The sequence below is a fragment of the Vulpes lagopus genome, chromosome 12 (assembly GCF_018345385.1).
Source record: "Vulpes lagopus strain Blue_001 chromosome 12, ASM1834538v1, whole genome shotgun sequence".
Classification (NCBI taxonomy): domain Eukaryota; kingdom Metazoa; phylum Chordata; class Mammalia; order Carnivora; family Canidae; genus Vulpes; species Vulpes lagopus.
Genome location: NC_054835.1, coordinates 75512400 through 75533220, shown reverse-complemented (window position 1 = coordinate 75533220; position 20821 = coordinate 75512400). Strand labels below are relative to the sequence as shown.

General features: G+C 36.2%; 1 protein-coding gene across 26 annotated transcripts in view; it reads right to left on the bottom strand.

Annotated features, from left to right (window-relative positions):
• ADGRL3 (adhesion G protein-coupled receptor L3) overlaps positions 1-20821 on the bottom strand; it is an 802670-nt gene that overhangs the window by 136433 nt on the left and 645416 nt on the right. For 15 of the 26 annotated variants that reach the window (XM_041725369.1, XM_041725367.1, XM_041725376.1 and 12 more), the window contains 4 exons: positions 19685-19987; positions 17421-17524; positions 6468-6653; positions 3384-3422 (listed from right to left, as the gene is read on the bottom strand). In XM_041725369.1, coding sequence (XP_041581303.1) covers positions 3384-3422; positions 6468-6653; positions 17421-17524; positions 19685-19987 — 632 coding nt within the window. The remainder of the gene's footprint in view (positions 1-3383; positions 3423-6467; positions 6654-17420; positions 17525-19684; positions 19988-20821) is intronic. The other 11 variants (XM_041725371.1, XM_041725377.1, XM_041725375.1 and 8 more) reach the window with 3 other exon arrangements.

The following is a 20821-nucleotide window of genomic DNA, read 5'->3' as shown; positions in this document are numbered from 1 at the left end:
TCCTGGAGTCTCGGGATCCAGTCCCACATCAAGCTCCCTGCAAGGAGCCTGCTTCTCCCTCTGCCTATGTCTCTGCCTCTCTCTGTGTGTGTCTCTCATGAATAAATAAATAAAGTCATTTTAAAAAAAGAAGTAAATTTAAGTTCTGCTTACATTTAAAGAACATGAAAGCAGTTGTTCTTAAGTGGTTTGAGATCACAATCTCCTCCCAGAGTCTCATGAAAACCACACATCTCTTTTTGGAGCCATATGACATTTGCCTGGTTCACAGATTACACTCCCACACCCCTCTTCTCCAGTTCCAGGACTGGAGTTAAGTATTTCAGCAATTCACCTGTACCAGAATGGCTATAATCAAAAAAGACAGAAAATAACAGGCATTGCTGAGGATGTGAAGGAACGAAACTTTCCTACATTGCTGGTTGGAAATGTAAAAGGGTGTGGTCACTTTGGAGAACAGTTTGACAGATACTCCTTTAACAGAGTTACTGTATTTCCTATTTGCTCTTCCCCTCTCTTAATATGATCTTTTTTTTTTTATCACAGTGTTCTCTGAAAACAAAAGGACCTTGAAGTAAATTATGTGTGCATTTGCACTTAGTCAACAGTACAAAATGATTGCTATAGAGGCATTTGAACTCAATCTCAAACAAAAAGAAAAATAAAACTATTTTACTCTATATTATCCCTGACATACAGTAAAATAAATCAATAAACATAAATCAGAAGGTATATCTGACTCCTAACACCAAAACTGAAGTCCGTTCTGTAACAGTGGTATCCTAGGGATTTGGAGCATGAGCTTCTGAGTCAGGAAGTCCTAGCTTTGAATTCAGGACCCCCTCCATTACTATCATATGATCTTGTGAAGGTCATTTAATTCCACCTGGGCCTTATTTTCTCTACTGTAAGTTAAAAATAGCAATAATTATATTATAGGATTAGTGTGGATATTAAATAAGAATTTATGCAAACTGGGCCACACGGTGACGGCTACACAATTAGTGCCTAATAACTGCATTTATTCTTAAAAATAAATCGTTGATGTTGAGAAAGCACTTGAGGCATTAGTGCCATGGGTGCTAGTGTGTGACTTTGGGTCGGACCTCTCTCTACTGATCTCAGCTAACTCATTTTCATCTTTAAGGTAACTTCTATTAATACGGGACATCAGAGTAGTTATTTAATACACATATGTAACACAAGCCTTATTTGTCTTCTCTGGTATAAAACTTAACACTCTCTTCTTAAATGAAGGTATCTATTTTGCCCAAGACATGGTAATGAATTTTTTTTTTACTATGACTCATTTCTATCTTTTGATAGTAAACAGAGATTTTAGTGTCACCTAAATTAAAACTAAATGAAACAAATATTGGACCCAATTGTTTGATTTTTGTTAAAATTGTGGATGTGCAAGCATAATGCACATATTATTCACATATTATTTTAAAAAGAATCAAAGCAATCACCTTTCAATTGTTCCCCTACATATCCATTATCAGTTATCATGGCTGACAGATGATAGTCCATATTTTATTGTGCTTTTTCAGTGGAATAAACAAATGTAGGAAGGAAGAAGAGTAAAAGATGGAACCAGATATTCATAGACTAGACATTGTACCTCTAAATAATTAAAAGCTAAATGGATTTGGTGGTCAAAGTCAAACCAAAGTCAAACCTAGAAGAATCACTGCTTGTACCCATGGAAAGCCACATTTTAAAAGAATCTCATGATACCTAAGCAATTATATTTTTTCAAATTTAATTAATAAAGTACTCCCAGTATATTTTATTCCCATTTCGTAGAATAGCTCAGAATGTTCTCCAAACATAGAAACAACACGGAACATCAGACAAGTCTTTAAAATGGGAGTAGAGTAAATAAAGTTTAAAGTATTATTTGCTCTAGAATTTCATAGAGTAATAATCTATATTAAAACGAATAGAAGTAATGCCATGTCTTAGTGAGCAGAGCATTTCTGCTTCACAAATATTCTGTTTGTATTTGGTCTTATCAGATGTTTAGTCAATAGCTGAAACATTTATTCACAGCCAGTCAATTATAACACCAGGAAATCAGCCATTGAATAAACTGCTATTAATTTTCCATCAGAGATTCATGTTTGAATGACCATGCATTTCATAGATTTAAATACCAAAAGGCTAATTATCTCCAAGGCCCCATTAAGGGGATAGCATAGATAGCAATCAAAAACAATCCTAATATTGCTCAAAAATTATCTTCAGCTTTCATTGCTGCAAAATACTTCAACTTCTCTACCTAGTGCACATATTACGAGGATAGGTTTTATCTATCTATCTATCTATCTATCTATCTATCTATCTATCTATCCATCTATCTATCTGTCTCTATCTATCATCTATCTATTTCCCAAAACCTTAGGAGAATAAACAAAAAACAAAAACAACAGAACGATTCTCATACACATTCATTTATTTACAAAGTAAAATGCATTATTTAAGCTTATCTATCTAATATGATTTGATGTAAATTATTTTCCTCCCTCTTTTGTGAAGTCCAGGGCCCCCATCCCATTCTTAGCTCCGGATGATATATAAGCTTCATATGAGTCTCCCATGTTTTGAGTGCTCCAATACATTTGGAATCATTTTTTTTTCTACTGTTAATCTGTCTTATGTCAATTTAATTATTAGACCAGCCAAAAAACCTAGAGGGGGAAAAGGAAAAATTTTCCACCTCTAAGCTGCTTTCCTGCCTTCCTCCCTTGTAAAAATAACTATAAAGATTGTTTCTGAGATTCTCTTCACACAGAACCCATAAACATAGGAATGTTTCTACCCTGCTTAGGAACAAATTGCAACATGTTAACAGGAGAAAAATTACATTTATATCAGAACTAAACTGTTTATAGTGAGTGGGAAAGTAAGACAGTCACAGCATGGGTTGAACATTCTGGTACAGAAGCATGAAAGTATTCTGAACTATTATTTGTCTTAGAGGACTTGGATTTAATGTCATTTCTGAATGATCTGCTACTCAAATATTAGCTGGCCCAATGTACTCATGAAATGTTTTCATACATACCTCTATGCAGAAATCAGAGATTTATATAGGACACCCAACTCACCTTTTAATTATGATCAAAATGGTCACATGCCAAGTTACACCTCCTTGTTGGTCTCTGTCCATCTTGTATGACAGAGCATGGGCACTGCCAAATTTCTTTTCAGCACATACCCTTGCAACGTTAAGTCTCTCTATTCCCACACTTCATGCCCTCCCTGAAATCCCTTTAGCTCAACAGGGTACATTATCATTTATCTATCAGATGCCCATAAATGCTACCACCAACAGACAATTCAACAACTTAACACATTTATAAAAACGCAGAAAGTACCTGGACATAGGCTCTGCAAGAGCGCTCTCTTTTCTGAAGCTGAATCCATTAAGACAGCAGATTAAACACAGAATAGAAAAAACAAGTTAGTGACAGAAGAAAACAAGAAAAATAAAAGAACACATCTACACAAAACACCTTATTTTGTTGTGTACTACTTTCTAGAAGAGAATGAAAGCTAAGCAGCAGCAAAATGTAAAGCAATGGCTTGAAAACTAGTCGCCAGCACCTTTTCAGAATAACCCAAGCAAAAACTGGATGGTAGAAAGTTGTTAATGATGGCAGGAAATCTTGGAATAAATTTAGTAGAAATTAGTAAAAATCATTATACTTCAGTCATTTGAAATGATTCATTTTACATCAGGTTAGTTGTTCATTCATGAGCCACAAATGAAGACATATGAAGTTAAGTAAATTATGTCAAAAATTTGGAAGCTGCATTGTTTGTGGTTTAAAGATTAGGTAGATGGTTAAAATGCACCACAAACCATATGTTCAAACACAAGAAATTCTGTTTATCAGAAATATAGATGTGCCCATTCATTACGATTATTTGGTTCCAAGGGGAAAATACCAACAGATAAGTAACTTCTAATTAGAAGAATGTGATTAATCTTCTGATTTATCACTGCTTTTATGTCTTGAATAATTCCTTTCCACAGTTTTCACCAAAAACAAACAAAACAAAACAAAACAAAACAAAACAAAAAACATTATACATTTTAGAAACTTCTGTGGCATAAGAAGCCTGTTTTTGTTTATTTGCTTGCAAACAGAGTGATGTTTTTCTGGGCAAAAGGTTAATAACAACTCATATTCAATCCCAAACATTTTTTTTCTGCTGATGAAATAAATAAGTAATAAGCTTAAATGCCCTCTTTAAATAAGTGACACAAAATTTCATGAATTAAATTGTGATTTCCTTCCTCTTCTCTATTTTTTTTTTTTTTTTTTTGCCTTCAGTAGCCTTGTTTGTGGAAGGAGAAAATTACCCAGGTTTAAGAAGCAGTTACTCTGATGCCTTTTGTGTGGCTAATCCTCTCCCAACTTTAATTCATGCAGTCTTCAATGAGCATAGAGCAGTTACTCCTCTAAAGAATTAAAGTGAGGAATGAGTGCAAGTAAATTGCCAGCGCTGTCATTTGGATCACTGACTCGCATCTTGATTTCACAGGACTCTAAACCCTTCAGAATTTCAATGTGGAGTTCAATTGATTTGTACCAAGTTGACTTTGCAAATCTGATGGGTTATAAGTGCTTCAGGGAACAGTGGGAACAGGCAATGAGAGCAAGCCAGTGAGCACGTGGGTAACCTTTGCCCTCCCATCTCCTCACCCCATCATGCAAATTAACATATGACAAACCACATTCTATAAACAATTGAAAAGAGCCAAATGGGAAACAAAAGAAAGCATTAAAAAGCTTCACAAATGGAAATTTGCCCATTATGTAGTTATTTGATATTCAGAGTAGGCAAGCTGATTAGCTGTAGCCAGTTAGAATGTGACATTAATTGCCAGCTTTACCTGATACTGTCAGACATCAACACCGTTTTTAAATAAAGATACAAAGTATTGCTATAACAAGTAATGTTATGGATATGTAACATTAATAGAAATTACTACTTCCAGTACATTAGGATAACAATAGCTGGCGGCAATATTCGTTAATAGCATCCAGTCAGCCTGGGTAATAACACATTAAAATCTCAGCATGTCCAGATTACATAGGCAGCTGCGGATTACATTTTATCAGGGACTTGGTTGTGATTCTATCAGGGGCATAAGTGACAAAAATAACTCCTTTATGCTCAGCATGGAAAAAACTTTAATAATAATTTATATCTGCTAGATAAAGCTGAATCTGTTTTCTGAGGATGAAATTGCAGGAAAAACTGTATTTGCCAGTTAAAATGTCAGGCTTTCCTGTGTCAAACCATCGTTATTTGAAAAATTTCTTCCATCTTGATCAGTGAGACTCTCAGTGTAATGAGACGCAAAAACACTTAACATACGAAAAGACCATTCTCCTAAAAGTATTTTTCATTCTAAAGAAGAATGTTCATTTGGTGACTTCCATAGAGGACTTTAGTCTGCTACTGCCGAATTCTTGAATTCTTGCTTTTTAAAGGAGTTGGACTGTCAGGACATTCAAGGCCTTAAAATCCAGTTTCAATAACTCATCACTTCTACACAAATACCTTTCATGGAACACATGTCTTTTGATGCTAGTCATTCTAGTATCTTTTCATCGTGGAGTTAATTTGCCATGGGATGTTATAAGGAATAAGTTATATATTCCTTATAAATATGTAAAATATGCTTTACATATTAATGTAAATAAAATGCTTATATAAAGTGCTTACATAATATATAGGTTGTATACAATAAACATAAGATGTTTATATAATATACAAATATATATTGTATACTTATAAATAATATATAAAATGTCTCTTCTCTGAAATTTAAAAAAGGAATTATTTTCATTATTTACAATTCAAATTTGCTGAAATACAATTAAACCTTCTAAAGTGTTAACACAGTGAAGTAAAATCTGAGTAATTTAAATATCAAAAGGAAATACAAATTAAAACCTAACTACTTGTCCCATGAGTTTTACGTGTAATATTAATTAGGTTAAATTATTTCCTTTTTGAAACATCTTTAATGAATTGCTAATATCCTTTCTCATTGCTATTTTCTAAACTTCTACTTATTGATTAGACATTTATTTTATTATAATTATTTTGATGTAAAAGTTCAAAAGGAAAAAAAGAAACAAAATAAATTGCATTTGCTCTCATCGGCCTTGCCAGAATTTAGCATTCAAAATAGTAAACAGCAAATAAAATATAATTGTAAATTCAAAATGTATAAGGAGAGATGATCATTTATTGTGTCTGTAGTTTAGAGGCCAAACTGGGTCATCATTGCAATAAAATCCTGAAGCAGATTGAATGTAACTAGTGATGCTTTTTAGAATGATATGATTTTATAGAAAGAGAAAAATTAACCAGAGCAGTCTCACAACTTTATATATATATGTTATATATACATATATATATAAAACCAAAGTCCTTACCTTGTTCAAACTTCGTGCAGCACTATCTTTTCCACCTGGGGTCAAGTTCCGAAGTTGTACATCTAGGAGGCCTACCAGCTGGTCCATGGCACGGACTGAGTAGGTGATATCTCCAGCATTCAAATGGTTTCTTGTTTGTTCGGCCAATTCCCTAGCAATGTTGGCAGCTGTCTCTCCAGATTTCAACTGCGATTTTGAAAAATGAATAAAGAGAAAGAGATCTTAAAAAAGTGTCTCTGTGAACAATTGTTTTTGCATGTGAATTATAATCATTAAGCCAAGAAGTAATTATTAAACTCCATCTTTACCTGGGATACATTCCCTGCATTTCCCTGTTAATCATTTTTTTCTTCTGTAATATCCAACTTGAAGTTTCTATCTTTTGGGAGCTCCCCGCTGAAGAATCTTACTTCGGAAAATTGTTCTCACCTTAATTGTCCATTTGAGCGGTCAACTCTAAAGTTTGCCCTGCGATTTTTCTCTGTGAGTTTTCAAATCCTGTGTTGATGAATTTGTGTTGTGAATCCCCAACCATATTCTAAGTTCTCAGAGGCAAGCACAAATTTTCTATTGTGTCTAATTTAGTACTTAGTACACAATGGACACTGACAGGCTGCTAAGCTCTGTGAAAATTTTATCCCAAATACAATCCCTGCTTTTCAAAGGGTTTTCATTTTCTTATTAACTAAGTAAGAGATTTTGATCCCAATGCACTGGGTAGCAAATTATTGCTGTTTCTAGCATCTTCCTTTTCGGAAGCTACATGCTTATCTTTCAAGTATATTCTCTAAGAATACATCAAATTGTCAACTTTCCAAAGATGTTAAAAGAGATAGAGACTAATACCCCATGCTCATGTGAATAAATTTGTCAGCTTTGGGTAAAAGGAGATAGGGATATTTTACCCTATAACAACTTAAATGTGTAATACTGTCATTGTCATGTTTAGGAAACTTTTTTCTCCTCTCCCCCCCGCACCCCCCCCCCTTTTTTTTTAGCACAGTCCAATATAAAATTCAGGATCTCACAGAGAAAACTCCTCTCTGTAAGGGTATCTTCCTCGAAAATCTTCAGAGAGCTCTAAGGAACATGACTAAGATTCTTACTCACATAGGTTACCAATATCTCCTAAGGGATGCTCAATAAATGTTAGTAGCAGGATTGAGTGCTTAAAGATTTATATACATAAATTAGGGTGATTAGAACAGCTATATCATTAATAATCATATCCTCAAGTATGTAGAAAAATCCAAAGTAAAAGCCAAAAAAAATGTAGTAACAAAATGTTGGCTAGGATTTGTGGAAATGTCTATCACCCTCAGAAATTACCACTGGGCATATATATTTGTATAGCATCCACGTAGAACAAATTACCAGTGTCCATAAATTTTGAAATGTGAAGATTATATAACTGAGTTATTTCTCTTGCCACTTCCAACCATAAGAAATAAAATAATCCCAAAAATGTTAAAAGGAAATGTTCAAACATGTTCATTCTGGTTTGCTAATAAGAGAAAACAAATGGATTACGACCGTAGAAAACTGCTCATATATATAAATATCATGGAATATTGCACAACAGTTTAAAAGTACAAAGGAGATCAATGTTTTTAACATCAATTTTCAACATGTTCTGTTGAGTTAAAATAAATGCAAGTTTATATATATATATAAAATATATGCTAATATCTATTAGCATGGTATTTGTGAAATATAAATACAAAACATTAGTAGCATATAAACGTGCTAATGTATGAAACATGCAATACATACAGCATGATATTTTTATGTTTATTTTATATATATTTAAGCACACAGAAGTCTGAAAGATGGGAATCAAAGGAAATATCTTTTTCTATACTATTTAAATGCTATAAGAAGAATATAGTGAAGTATCTACTACATGAGTACTTTTTAGAAATCTTTAAAATAGAAAACACCCGTACTAACTTCAATAAATTTGTAAAATATGGTCAAGGCCTACATAGCTAAGATGCCTATAAAACCAAATGGAATACATTATAAGGTTCAATGCTTTTATGTTCAAGTACAAAACAAATTCAAGGTACATTAGAGTAGCATTCATGGTCCACTGATGGGTCATGAAAGTACTTTTAAGTGGTCACAGACATAAATGTGATTATAATCCATACATTTTCATTTTACAGACAATTTAAGGCTGCTTATGGATAACCTAGTAATCAATGAATGATTTATAAATTTTGGTATTCATTAATTAAATTAGTGAGATGCTGGTATTCGCTAAGCATTCAAATTCAGTATTCCATTCAATAAGTCTAAACACATGATAGAAGTGCTTGGTAACTTTGAAAAACTCTTACTGTGCGTACGAATATCCAGTAGCTAGAATTCCTAAAATTTTCCAAGAGGATGTTCTTTCAATCAATGCATGATTTTAGTGTGCTGTCATTTGTTATAGTTTCCATCTATGATATTCTTATAATAATATATGTGTAGAATTTCATGTTTTACTTTGTTAATCATTGTGTTATATAATTGTTCTATAACCTTTGTTGTTGTTGCTGTTATATTGTTTTCTTCTATTTCTTTATTTCCACATATTATTTTCTCTGTGAGAAATGTCAGGGCAGATGAGGACTTCTGAAGTCTTTTGATTTACTTGTTGAAAAACATTTGAGCTCTACTAAACTAAGTTATATATTTTCTCTATTGACACAGTATCTTTGAAAGTAAGGATGCAAGTATTGACTTTGGTTACATCTATCAGGGAATACTTTGAAACTCAAAATTGTTTATCAGACAGAGAAAAAATAAGAAATAACAGTGCTGGTATTTTCATACGGTTATTCCATTTCTTTTTTTTTTCTGTGTAGTTGTATAAGCATAGTTTTCAAATGTGTTATTATAATATTAGGGTGGAACATATGATGAGGTGGAAAAGAAGGCCTATATAGTTCCCTTATATTAAAATTTAAACTTTTTCTTTATGTACAGTAATCAAAAAGTTAAAAATGTAAATGACTTATAAGTCAAAATATAACTGTTCTCAACATAAAGGATAATGGTGCTTGCTATATATGTATCAATAGCAGATGATCTAGTGTGATAAGACTGAGTCAAATATGAAAATTACTGGTGGATTATCTTAAAATAGTAGTTATATTTTAACATTTAAGAAGCACTTATTTATGAAGAATAAATCTAATTATGTCCTCAAAAGAACTCTGAAACTCAATATTCACCAAAAAGAAAGTTGGTAAGAAAAAACAAAACTCTGAAGTGCAATTAAGTTATAAAAAGGTTTATAATAAAAATGTGAGAAGTATGTTTTTAAAGTAAAATAAAAATTGATGTAACTATTATCCTGATCCTCTCTTCCTCTTAAAACTTAAGAAATCATAATAAGAATCTTTCATTCATTCAACAATCATCTGGACACTTGTTATTTCCTAAGGAAAGAGAAAAGAACATTATATAGCTCTTGTACTCATGAAGCTTCCATTCTACCTTTGGGATTGGGGTGAGGGTAGGGGCATAAAGGCTGATAACAGTAACACGACAGTGCAATTTTAATAACAGAAATGTATCATGATGTATTATGGGAATATAGTAGAGGGGAATAAATAGCTGGAAAATAGGGTGGGAAGGGAACAGAAAGTAACAACCTGAATAACCATGGTTCGAGAAGATGAGATACTGCAGGTGCAACAGAAAGAAAAAAAAAACACACTTTTCTACCTTCAGAATTTAATATTGATACCTACCCAGTATAAATTGTGTATGTGTACATGGTAAAAATAGATATTGTATCTTACTTTAAAAAACAGGATGGGGGCACTTGGGTGGCTCAATGGGTTAAGCATCTGCTTCTCCCTCTGTGCCCTCCCCAGCCCCCTCAGGCTTTCACTCTCTCTCTGCTCTAAATAAAATCTTTAAATTTTATTTATTTATTCATGAGAGGCACACAGAGAGAGGCAGAGACATAGGCAGAGGGAGAAGCAGACTCCTCTCTTGGAGCCCAATATGGGACTCAATCCTGGGACACCAGGGTCATGCCCTGAATCAAAGGCAGACGCTCAACCGTTGAACCACCCAGGCATCCCCTAAATAAAATCATTAAATAAATAAATAACAGGATGAATGTCTCTGCTTCTAGAATTTCAGCATTTATTCAGTGTATATGTTCATTTGTTCTTTAATTAACATGTGAATTTCTAACAGCATGGGACTACAATGCTGAATAAAATGGTAGCCAATAAAAAGGAGCTTACATACTAGCAATGGAAAAGGTTTTTAATCAATTAACTGAAGAATTATTTCATTTTAATTTTCTTGAGTGGAAAACGGAACCCAAGTTTTAGGGTATCTTAACCTAGTGTCTGAAGTTACGGAAGAGCTTAGGAAATGCTTTTCTGTGGAAGAATATTGAATCTGAGATGGGATGCGAAAGAAGGAATTGGGTTGGCATCTAAGCAGAGAGGACACTTTTAGGAGGGAGGCATGGGTCCTAGGGGAACTACACCAAGGGGGCTCTAACTGGGATTCAGGCCACTGGAGAGGTGAGCAAGGGGCAGATGAAGCGGTCCCCTTCGGAAGTCATGATAAAGATTTTAGGAAGTGCGCTCAGCCCAAGGGAAGGTGCTAAAGTGTCTAAACAGGAGTGGTCTAATCAGAGATGTATTTGAAATCAACTCAGGAAAATGGATTAGAGGGTTCAGGGGTGGCTGAAAGGGAATTTGCTAAGAGGCTCTGGGAGCAGAAGACATTATAGATTAGAGTAGTGGCAGTGGAGGATGGTGAAAAGTGGCCTGATTTGGGAGAGGAATATAAGTACACTGACAGGCCTACCATCTGATTGGCTGCAGGAGGGGAAGGAAAGAGAGGCACTCCATGGTGGTGCCATTAACTGGATTCTCCAACAGCCGCTGTGACCTCAACATTCATGGCTCAGATCAAAGTTTGCCTTTCCACAGCAGGCTCTCCCTAACCATATTCTTTCCAGTGGCATCCAGGGGCTACTCTATTGTCTCATTGCTCTATTTATTTCTCTCATCACAGTACTCATGGACCACAATTATCTTACTTCTAGACAACAGATATATGCATACCTTGAATCTGTCTCAAGTCTTTTGTGCAAAGGGCTGAAATAATGTTACTCGGTGTATCCTGGCTTACAGATCTAATGAAACTGTCTGTCTCAACCATTTCTTTCACTAAATTCTACTGAAGTTACTTCTTAGAAATAAACAGATGCACACTGAGAAATCTTATGAGTTCTGTGACTATTAGTAAATTAATGCCTGTATTGAAATGGTGGGATTATATCTAGGACTTGAATAGGGGAGGGGAAACTCTGTAGCTTTAGTTAAGGATAATAATTATGACAGAGATGGATTCTATTTACATTTCAAATTCTGACACATGGAAAAACAATTTTCTTTGCAATGTTTTGACATTTTATGAGATTTATTACATCAAACATTAATCGAGTGCCAAAACAATCCATGAAGGAGTTTTTCATAGTGTTTAAGTGTTTAGCTGTCATTTTTTTGAAATACCTAGTTATGCTATTTTGCTATAAGTCAGAGTCCAAAAGATATATAAAAAATAGAATGTTTTTATCTTACAGTCCAAAATAGGTTAAATCAGCCTGAAGTCCTAGAAACCCTACCAATCACTGAAAAATTAAGAAGCTATTTATTTCATTCCATATTAGCTGTATGGAGATTAAAAGAGTGGAGAAATTAAAATTGGGGTGATAGGACTCAACTCAGTCTTCCTAGGCAAATAACTGGCTTATTTTATAGTGTAAAATCACAACAATTCTGGATCTTCACATCCTTCTTTAAAAAAAATGCAGGAAAAACTCAACTTATCTCGAAATCTGTCAGTAGCTTGTGAACAAACAAAACACAAGACTCTTCAGTTTGCTAGGAATAGAAAGACTATTTTCCAGCGACAATTCAGGCATTTCTTTTTCATATAATAGTTGAACCAGGTAATGAAGTAGGAAGCATACTTCACATCCTATTCAGAGAAATATGGAAGCTATTCAAAACTGTAATTTCAAAGAATTTTAAATTGAAAAAGACTGGAGGGATTGGAAAGTGCAATAAGCTCTTTAGTATATGTGCTACCGAAGAGAGCACAATAAGCTCTTTAAAAGTATGCAACATAGAAAATATAAATTCCTTTTTGAAAATCTGAGTGTAATCTAGAGATCAAGCTAAAGCCAGAGACTATATATTTCAGTAAGTAGTAATTAAGGTGAGAAAATAGGATATGTTTGAGGTGCCTGAGCTCTGAACTAATTTGCTGGTTTTCAAGAAGAGCTGGAAAAGATTCATAAAAATTAATTTGAAGATCAATCTACCTATCTTTCTATTCATCCAACTGTTGATCTTTGTTTTTTTTTTTTTTTATTTTTTTATTCATAGAGACATGAGAGGCAGAGACACAGGCAGAGGGAGAAGCAGGCATCATACAGAGAGCCTGACGTGGGACTTGATCCAGGGTCTTCAGGATCACGCCCTGGGCTACAGGCAGAGCTAAACCGCTGCGCCACCGGGGCTGCCCAACTGTTGATCTTTGAACCTGCCTTTCCTTCTATCCATCTTGTCCATCCATCCATCTATGCCACTACCTACCAATTTTTCTCTCTCCCTCCGCCCTCTCTTTCGTTGCCGGCGTAAAGGCCCCTTTGTGCACAACTTTTACCTCTTTTATACAAGTTATGCTTTGTATTAAATCTCATCTTCATGAAACTATTCCAGCTAGTTTGTAATGAACCTCTTCATGAAATTCTGACTTTAGAGGCTTACATTCTCTAATTAAATGTAATCTACTCTTTATCACCACATAAAATTTATTCTATGATTTCACCAGTATATAAGTGGCCTGAATTCATTTCTGAATTAGAAGCCATCAAGATTCTTTGCCTGTTTGGCTTCTCTCTTCTGGCCTGACTGCAGGCATAGAGGTTGACGGGGAATCATTCGTTCCTTAACAAACATGGAAATATAGTTTGCTTTTTCAAACTAAAATAGGCATCCTAATACACTTATTTGTGTATACTTGCTGTCTGCAGTGATGCCAAACACACAGTGGGTGGACAGTATTATTGATAATGAAAAGAACGCTCCTCCCCATGGCAGAGATGCAGAGAATATCTTTGGAATTTGCAGGTTTCACTATTAAATTTCGGGGTGTTGAACAGTTTTTACTGATTTTAGTGGCGATCTCTCTATCTTCTGGATCTGAATGCCTGTTTCCCTTCCTAAGTTAGGGAAGTTCTCAGCTATGATTTGTTCAAATACACTCTCTGGACCTCTGCCCTTTTGACGCCCTCGGGAACCCCAATTAACCCCTATTAAAAGTAGATTTTTCCTTCTGAGGCTGTCATTTATTTCCCTTAACCTTTCCTAATGATCTTTCAATTGTTTTTCTCTTTTTTCCACAGCTTCCTTCCTTGCCATCAACTTGTCTTCCATGTCACTCACTCGATCTTCTACCTCACTAACCCTCGTCTTTAGGACCTCCAGTTTGGATTGCATCTCATTTAATTGATTTCCGAGAATGTGATCCAGAAGTGTTCTTTCCTTGAAAGCCCACAGAAATTCCCCAGAAAGTCATAAAGGAGGTGCCTCACATTCCAGGATTCATTCACTCAAAGGACCCTTGAGGAGGGGAAACTGAATACTACTGCTTACAGAGAATCTCCTCTTTTTCTTTTCTCATCTCTGCTTTCATAGGGGGTAAGAAGTGTTCCTTTATTTTACAAGTTTGAAGCTCACAGGACTACAAAACGGGGAGGAGAGAAGGAATGAATCATGAAAGACAGTTCTTTAATCTTTAATGGGACCAAAAAAGAAATCCACTAGAAAAAGGGAGAAGTTGAGAGCAGAGCAGTGGGAATGGGGGTGTGGGAACGGAAGCAGGGAGGGGAGGAGCAGGGAGAGGAGAGAGAAGAAGATGGGAAAAGGCAGAGGGATGAGAGAAGGGGAGTGCAAAGCTTAGAGCTATGCTGGGTACTTTCCAATTATTGGTTCAAGGCCATTTACCCTCCGCCTCATCCTGCTCTCTGCCCTACACAGCAAACTTACCAGGGTGTTACCCAGAGCACCCCTCTTCTCTGGCTTCCACTGGTTTGTCCAATGGGAGGGTGGGCAAGTGAATGGAAGGAGGAGGGGGAGTGAGGTCAGGGTATTTATTCCCCTAGATCTCTTTCTGAAAAGTTGCCTGATGCTAGGCTGAGTCTCTTGTCTGTGGGTCAACTTTCCTTTCAAAGACATCCGCTTCCAATTTTTAGTCACTCCTCTGATCCATCAACCCACAGGCTTGGGGCTGGGAGCCGGTCCACCTGTTACTAGCAGTGGCTTCCTACTCAATCCCTCCAGTTCACCTTTGCTCCGCCAAGAACACTGTAAGCGAACCCTTTTTGAATGTTCCACCTGTTTGTTGTTGGGACTCTGGTCCTGACAGACGAAATGAGCAAAGGTATGGATTCTGTGAAGGAGGCTTTGGAGAGCAAGGAGATAATGTGGACAAATCGCTCTGTGAATACTGCATACAAATTCTCTCCATTTTTATAATTGCATTAGTAATAAAAATGCTCAATATATTGCAACCAAATAAGCCCTGAAAATTTGAGTCTGCAAGATTCTGTCCACATATGTATACTTTTCACACTGATAAATGATTAGGTTACAAAACATCTATCAATGTTAATTAATGTCAATTAGTATTGACAGTATTAATATTTAAAAGTTTTGGAGCTTTGTGGTAAAGAAACCTACTACTGTTTGTATTCAATGAAGCATAAATGTGGGACACCTGGGTGGCTCAGTGGTTGAGCGTCTACCCTTCAGCCCAGGGCATGATCCTGGAGTCCAGGGATCGAGTCCCACATCGGGCTCCCTGCTGGAGCCTGCTTCTCCCTCTGTCTTTGTCTCTGTGTCTTTTGTGAATAAATAAACAAAATCTTTTTTTTTTAATTTTTATTTATTTATGATAGTCACAGAATGAGAGAGAGAGAGAGAGGCAGAGACACAGGCAGAGGGAGAAGCAGGCTCCATGCACCGGGAGCCCGATGTGGGATTCGATCCCGGGTCTCCAGGATCGCGCCCTGGGCCAAAGGCAGGCGCCAAACTGCTGTGCCACCCAGGGATCCCAAAATAAACAAAATCTTAAAGAAAAAAGAGCATAAATATTTGGAGGTATGAGGGATACACCAGGTAAAAGGGAGGACAAAAGTAAAGAGGGCCTAGGGAAGTAGGTATGATATAAAGGCAGTCAAAATCTGGGCACAGTTTAACCAGTGTCATGGCTATGTATGATGCCTGGATAAAGGTAGATCCCCCTAAAACCCTAGCTCCAACACTAACCTTGGCCTAGTTATATAATCTGATTCGGAGGGCTCCAAAGCCTCCTGTTAAACTTTTGAAGATTTTATAAACTTACAAGTTATGAAGCTAAGGCATTATTATAAACTCCAACTGCCTAAATGCTATAATCTTAATATAATTATAATATTATATATTTTTACAGACTCTACAGGATTAAGCAGAAATGCTCTGGAATAATGGAACATATTTTTTATATTAAAAAAATCACCACCCATCTATAAATCAAATGGGCAACAGCTGTCTGATCTTTGCAAAGAATTATCTCTTTTGTCATAAGATTAGGAGGTCTGCAGAGGAAAGAAAAGAATTAAGTCTCATTATCAGTTAAAGTCACCCAGTAATTCCTGCAATGAAACAGTCTAACTATATTCAGGAATTATCATGAAAACAGTCAGCCTTCTAGGTGAATTATTACCGAATTAATATTACCCCCTGGGCTAAGTATGTAGGGAGTATTTTTTAAAAGTTGCTAATGTAAGGAGATATGCTACTGATCTCTTAATCTGATCACATCCAGCAAGAGTTATTTGCCCTAGGGTCTGAGCTACATTGTAATAAAATCAAAGGACATAAAAACTGTGGCAGGAACAGTGCTGAAATTGGAGAAGCATCATTATGAATAGCAACAAGTATGGAGATGCATATGTAAGAGGGTAACTAGAGTCAATATAACCACTGTTCTTCCATGATTTAGGGTAAATAGATAGTTATGGCTCATCTGCTAAATGATCTACTGGGTAGATATTTATGGATTATTATACAGTATATTATTGAGGATCAGCCTGGTTAAAAACAAATAGAGAAAAGAGCAAATGGCACAGACAGGCTTTTAGTAAGGCCATCATTTGTAATATTTCTCGGGAAAAAAATCTCTTTCAGAAATTCCTCAGCATAGCTAATGTGCCATAGAAGGACTCTTCATTTTAGGAGTGCATAAATCCACACAAATTGCTATAATAAGGATTCATCCCATAGCCCTTTTGGCATAAATGCACATCTGGTCTCTGTTTGTAATGAAATCAATTCAAAGCCCCACAGTGCATTAATAATAAAAATGTTCAACATATTGCAACCAAATAAGCCCTGAAAATTTGAGTCTGCAAGATTCTGTCCACATATGTATACTTTTAACACTGATAAATGATTAGGTTACAGAACATTTATCAAATAGCTTAAGATTCCAAAGGTAGACGTTTTGGTGATCATTATTTCCATGGGAAAATACATATGCGTGTATGCTAGAAGCTTTTGCCTGCTTGATTTATAATGCCTCTTGGACTTTTATATCTGTAGTTCACAATATTATAAAAATTTTATTCATAATAAAATTATTATAAGCAATACTGCCTGGCTTAGAGGAAGTTCACAGATTTGTCCTTTAAGAACAACAAAATTCTAGATTAGCACATAGAGCATCAAAGGTTGTCATTAAATCTTAAATGAAGTTAAAAAGGGAGAATATTTCCATGTTAATTAAAAGATCTTAACTACTTTGTTCGCAACAGTTATAATCAATAACAGAGGATCTCGGTTTGGGAAAACCTTCCTTGTCAGTCATACGATTTACCTTTTGTGTTATATGGTTGACCCAAGGAGAAGAACAGTTGCTAAGATCCGGTCCTTGGGGATCCCAGATTCCATCAGGAGCCAGGCAGAGATAAGTTGATACTCCTAAAACAATGAGAAAAATAAGTGTGCTTTAAATATTCAAACCATCTTGCTTACAAAGACTTTATATCCATGTTATGTTTAAATATGAACAAAGGCAAAACTGACATCATTAAACTAAGAGAATGTTTGTTAAAACACCGCACGCAGTGCCTGGCAAATAACTGACACTGGAGAAATGCAGCAGAACAAATAAAAACATTCAATATTTTGAAAGCACTTGCTGGCACCTATACCAGGTTCAGAGAACAATTTCCTAAATTAGATCGATGTGGTACCTGCCCCCACGGGGCTTACTGTGTGAGTTTTTTCAGAGGCAAGGTAGCAGTTGAGTCTTAAAGGTATCAGTGTGCAGGTTTTTCGGGAAAACAAGGTAGGAAAGGGCATTCCAGGTGCAGCAAAAATAAGTTGTCCTTGGGAAACTTCAAATGTTTTAAATTGAGGTCTACTGTAGAGGAGAGTTGTGTTTAATGGACTCAGAAAGGCAGGCAAAGTCAGATCATAAACTCCCTTGTCTGCCACCTGTGGGTGCTGGAAAATCAATGAACATTAAGCAGAGGAGAGAAATGAGCTGATTAAGGTTTTAGAAAGACAACTGTGGCAGCAGCATGGAGGACGAATCTGGGTGGGGAGATGTGAAGGTTTGGGGGAAGCTATGACAATAATTCAAGGGACAGCCTTGAATGTGGGTCTGTGTGGGTCTGGACAGAGTACAGCAGAGGGGACAGAGAAAAGGTTAAAAATAAGATTGTAGCGCAGGGACATTCACCTGGGAGGGCTCTAGAAGGTTTGGTTTCCTTTGAAGCTCTCTCTCAATTTTCACAGAACAATAATGACATATTTCTGTAGTGCTCTGTAGTTCTAAAACTGCTTTCAAATAAAGTATTTCACTCACCTTCACAACAAACATCTGATGGGGGGGTATTATTATTTTTCTTTTAGAAATGAAGAGCTGAGGCCCAGAACGAAATGCTTAGAGACAAGGTTTCAAACTGTTGGAATCAAACTGACTTCAGTACCACAGAAAACTTTAGAACTAAACATTGCATCCTTTCATAAAGGGAAGAAGGATTTCAGAATATTTTTTAAAAGACTTTGCCGAAAACAGAAATTACATGTGCACTTTTATAAAAGCCAATATTCTTTTTGGTCCTTCTCCCACTTCACATACTACAGGATTCAGAATGATATGTCCACATTGGAACTGTGCTAAGATAAACCTGTTTAAAGTAACCAAATTGACAACACCCAAAGACAGAGCCTACATTGCTCGTATCGTGACATCTATTGTACCTTTGCTCTATTTACATATTACATATTTTATGGAATAAGGCAAATATTATTCAGCAGATCACATATTAGTTTTATGAAGATCAATGTAGGAAATAAGAAAACCAGGCTATTTCTGGCATAAAAATTGTAAATAATAATATGGTCACCACTTGGGGATATTTTGAATCACATCAGTAAAAAAAAAAGGTGGGGGGGGCAGGGAAGACGGAAGAACTATTCAGCTTTGAACTACCTCCTAAGGGAAAAAGATGGATCTCGCTCTCTCTACTGGATGTTCAGTAATGGAAGGCTGGCTCCTGCCTTTGTGAAGAGCCTTTGGCTATCGAAGGACAGCTACAATGACTTGTCAAAAGCATAGTCAAACTTCCTCTTCTGTTAAGTTTTAAGTAGTTTCCATGATCATCTTCTAAGAGATGATGACTTCTAAGGGAGAAGTCCTCCACCTTGTTTTCTGCTAGCAACATTTGACAGTTGATGACAAGCATGAGAACTAGTTCCCAGCAACCCGGAGATTCACTCGGGGCTGCTGCACAGAAGGGCCTTCTGGAGTAGCCAGGACACCCACAGCCTCACGGTAAGTTCACTCACAGCCCTCACACTGTGGGCAAAAACCAATGACCTCATGTGTATACACACCAAATCCTCACTGGTGACTTCTTCAGAAACTCTGAAAATATGTTGCTTTAAATTGTAATTGGGCTGAGTCCAGAATTCAGTCAAAGTCAAATTGCAAAAATATGTAGTGACAAACAGAAAACTAAAGAAAAAATTGCAAAAAAAATTGCAAAAAAAAATTGCAAAAAAAAAAAAAAAAAAAAGGCAAGCTAAAGTAACAAAAGATCTTTCACTTAGTCAGTAGAACAGACTTACCTATCGTTCCTGCAGGGCATGGCTGCTTGGCCATCTGTCCTTGACGGGTCTTGAACCACATGATTTCTCGGGCTTCCACAGCTTCACAGCTCTCTTCCAGAGCTGGGATTTGGGAGGATGCTGATGGCAGGTGTGTGGTAATGTCATCAAGCACCTCCACAGCTGGAGATGGGGTGCTGGTACTCCGGTTTCTTCTTCCTGACATGGATGGGGTGGTGGTCCTCCCGGGGCTCCAAGTTGTGGTCCGCAGAGTGGTACTGGTGGTGGTGCTTCCCATGCCAAGAGGTCCTGTGGTAGAGATTTCTGAAATAAAATTCAAAAGAAAACACCTACATTGCTTGTTCATCACCTCAAGATGTCCTAGTACCTTAGGAACCATTTCTATCTGACAATTCAAAGAGCCTTAAACATGAAATACATAAGCCAGTACCATGAGTTGTCTGAGCGCCGCTTCAGGACCATGACAGACGTCTGACCAATGCCAAACATTGGCTTATCCATGGTTTCACTCAACTCAAATCACAGAGAAGAAAACTGCAGCACAACCCAACTCTTCAGTAAGCTTCTTAATCCTTCAGGCCTTTTTAACATTTAGAGGATTAATACTTCAAGCCCTCACCTCAGAATTTTCAAACTTATATAGGAGAGAGCTATATATGATAGTCTTTTCACATTGAATATAACATGAGTTTCTAAAGATGAAGTAATTATGGGAGATGGATCAGGAAAAAAAAAGGGCATCAAAATTTAAAGTGTTCTCGAGCTAAAAGGTAAAGAACAATTCTGAGTACAGTAGCTTGAAGATTGAGAACTAACCCATCTTAAAACCTCCAAGACTTGACATTTACTAATGTAAAGTAAAAGTAGTTTCCAATTAGTTGTCTCATAAATTATTTTCTAACCGGATTCCTTAAAATGGGGAAATGGGGAAATGTATTCCAAATTCCAAATGCAACTGGTGAGGTTCCTTGATCAGATATTAACAGGTTATTAAGCCTAGAACATATCCAAAGGAATGTTCTATTAATACTATGGAAATAATCACTGCAGAAGATCACCTTTCTGGGAAAATATAGATTTCCATCCTAAGAAGGCAAGAGCATGCCAGGCCTCCACATACATACATACATACACTGC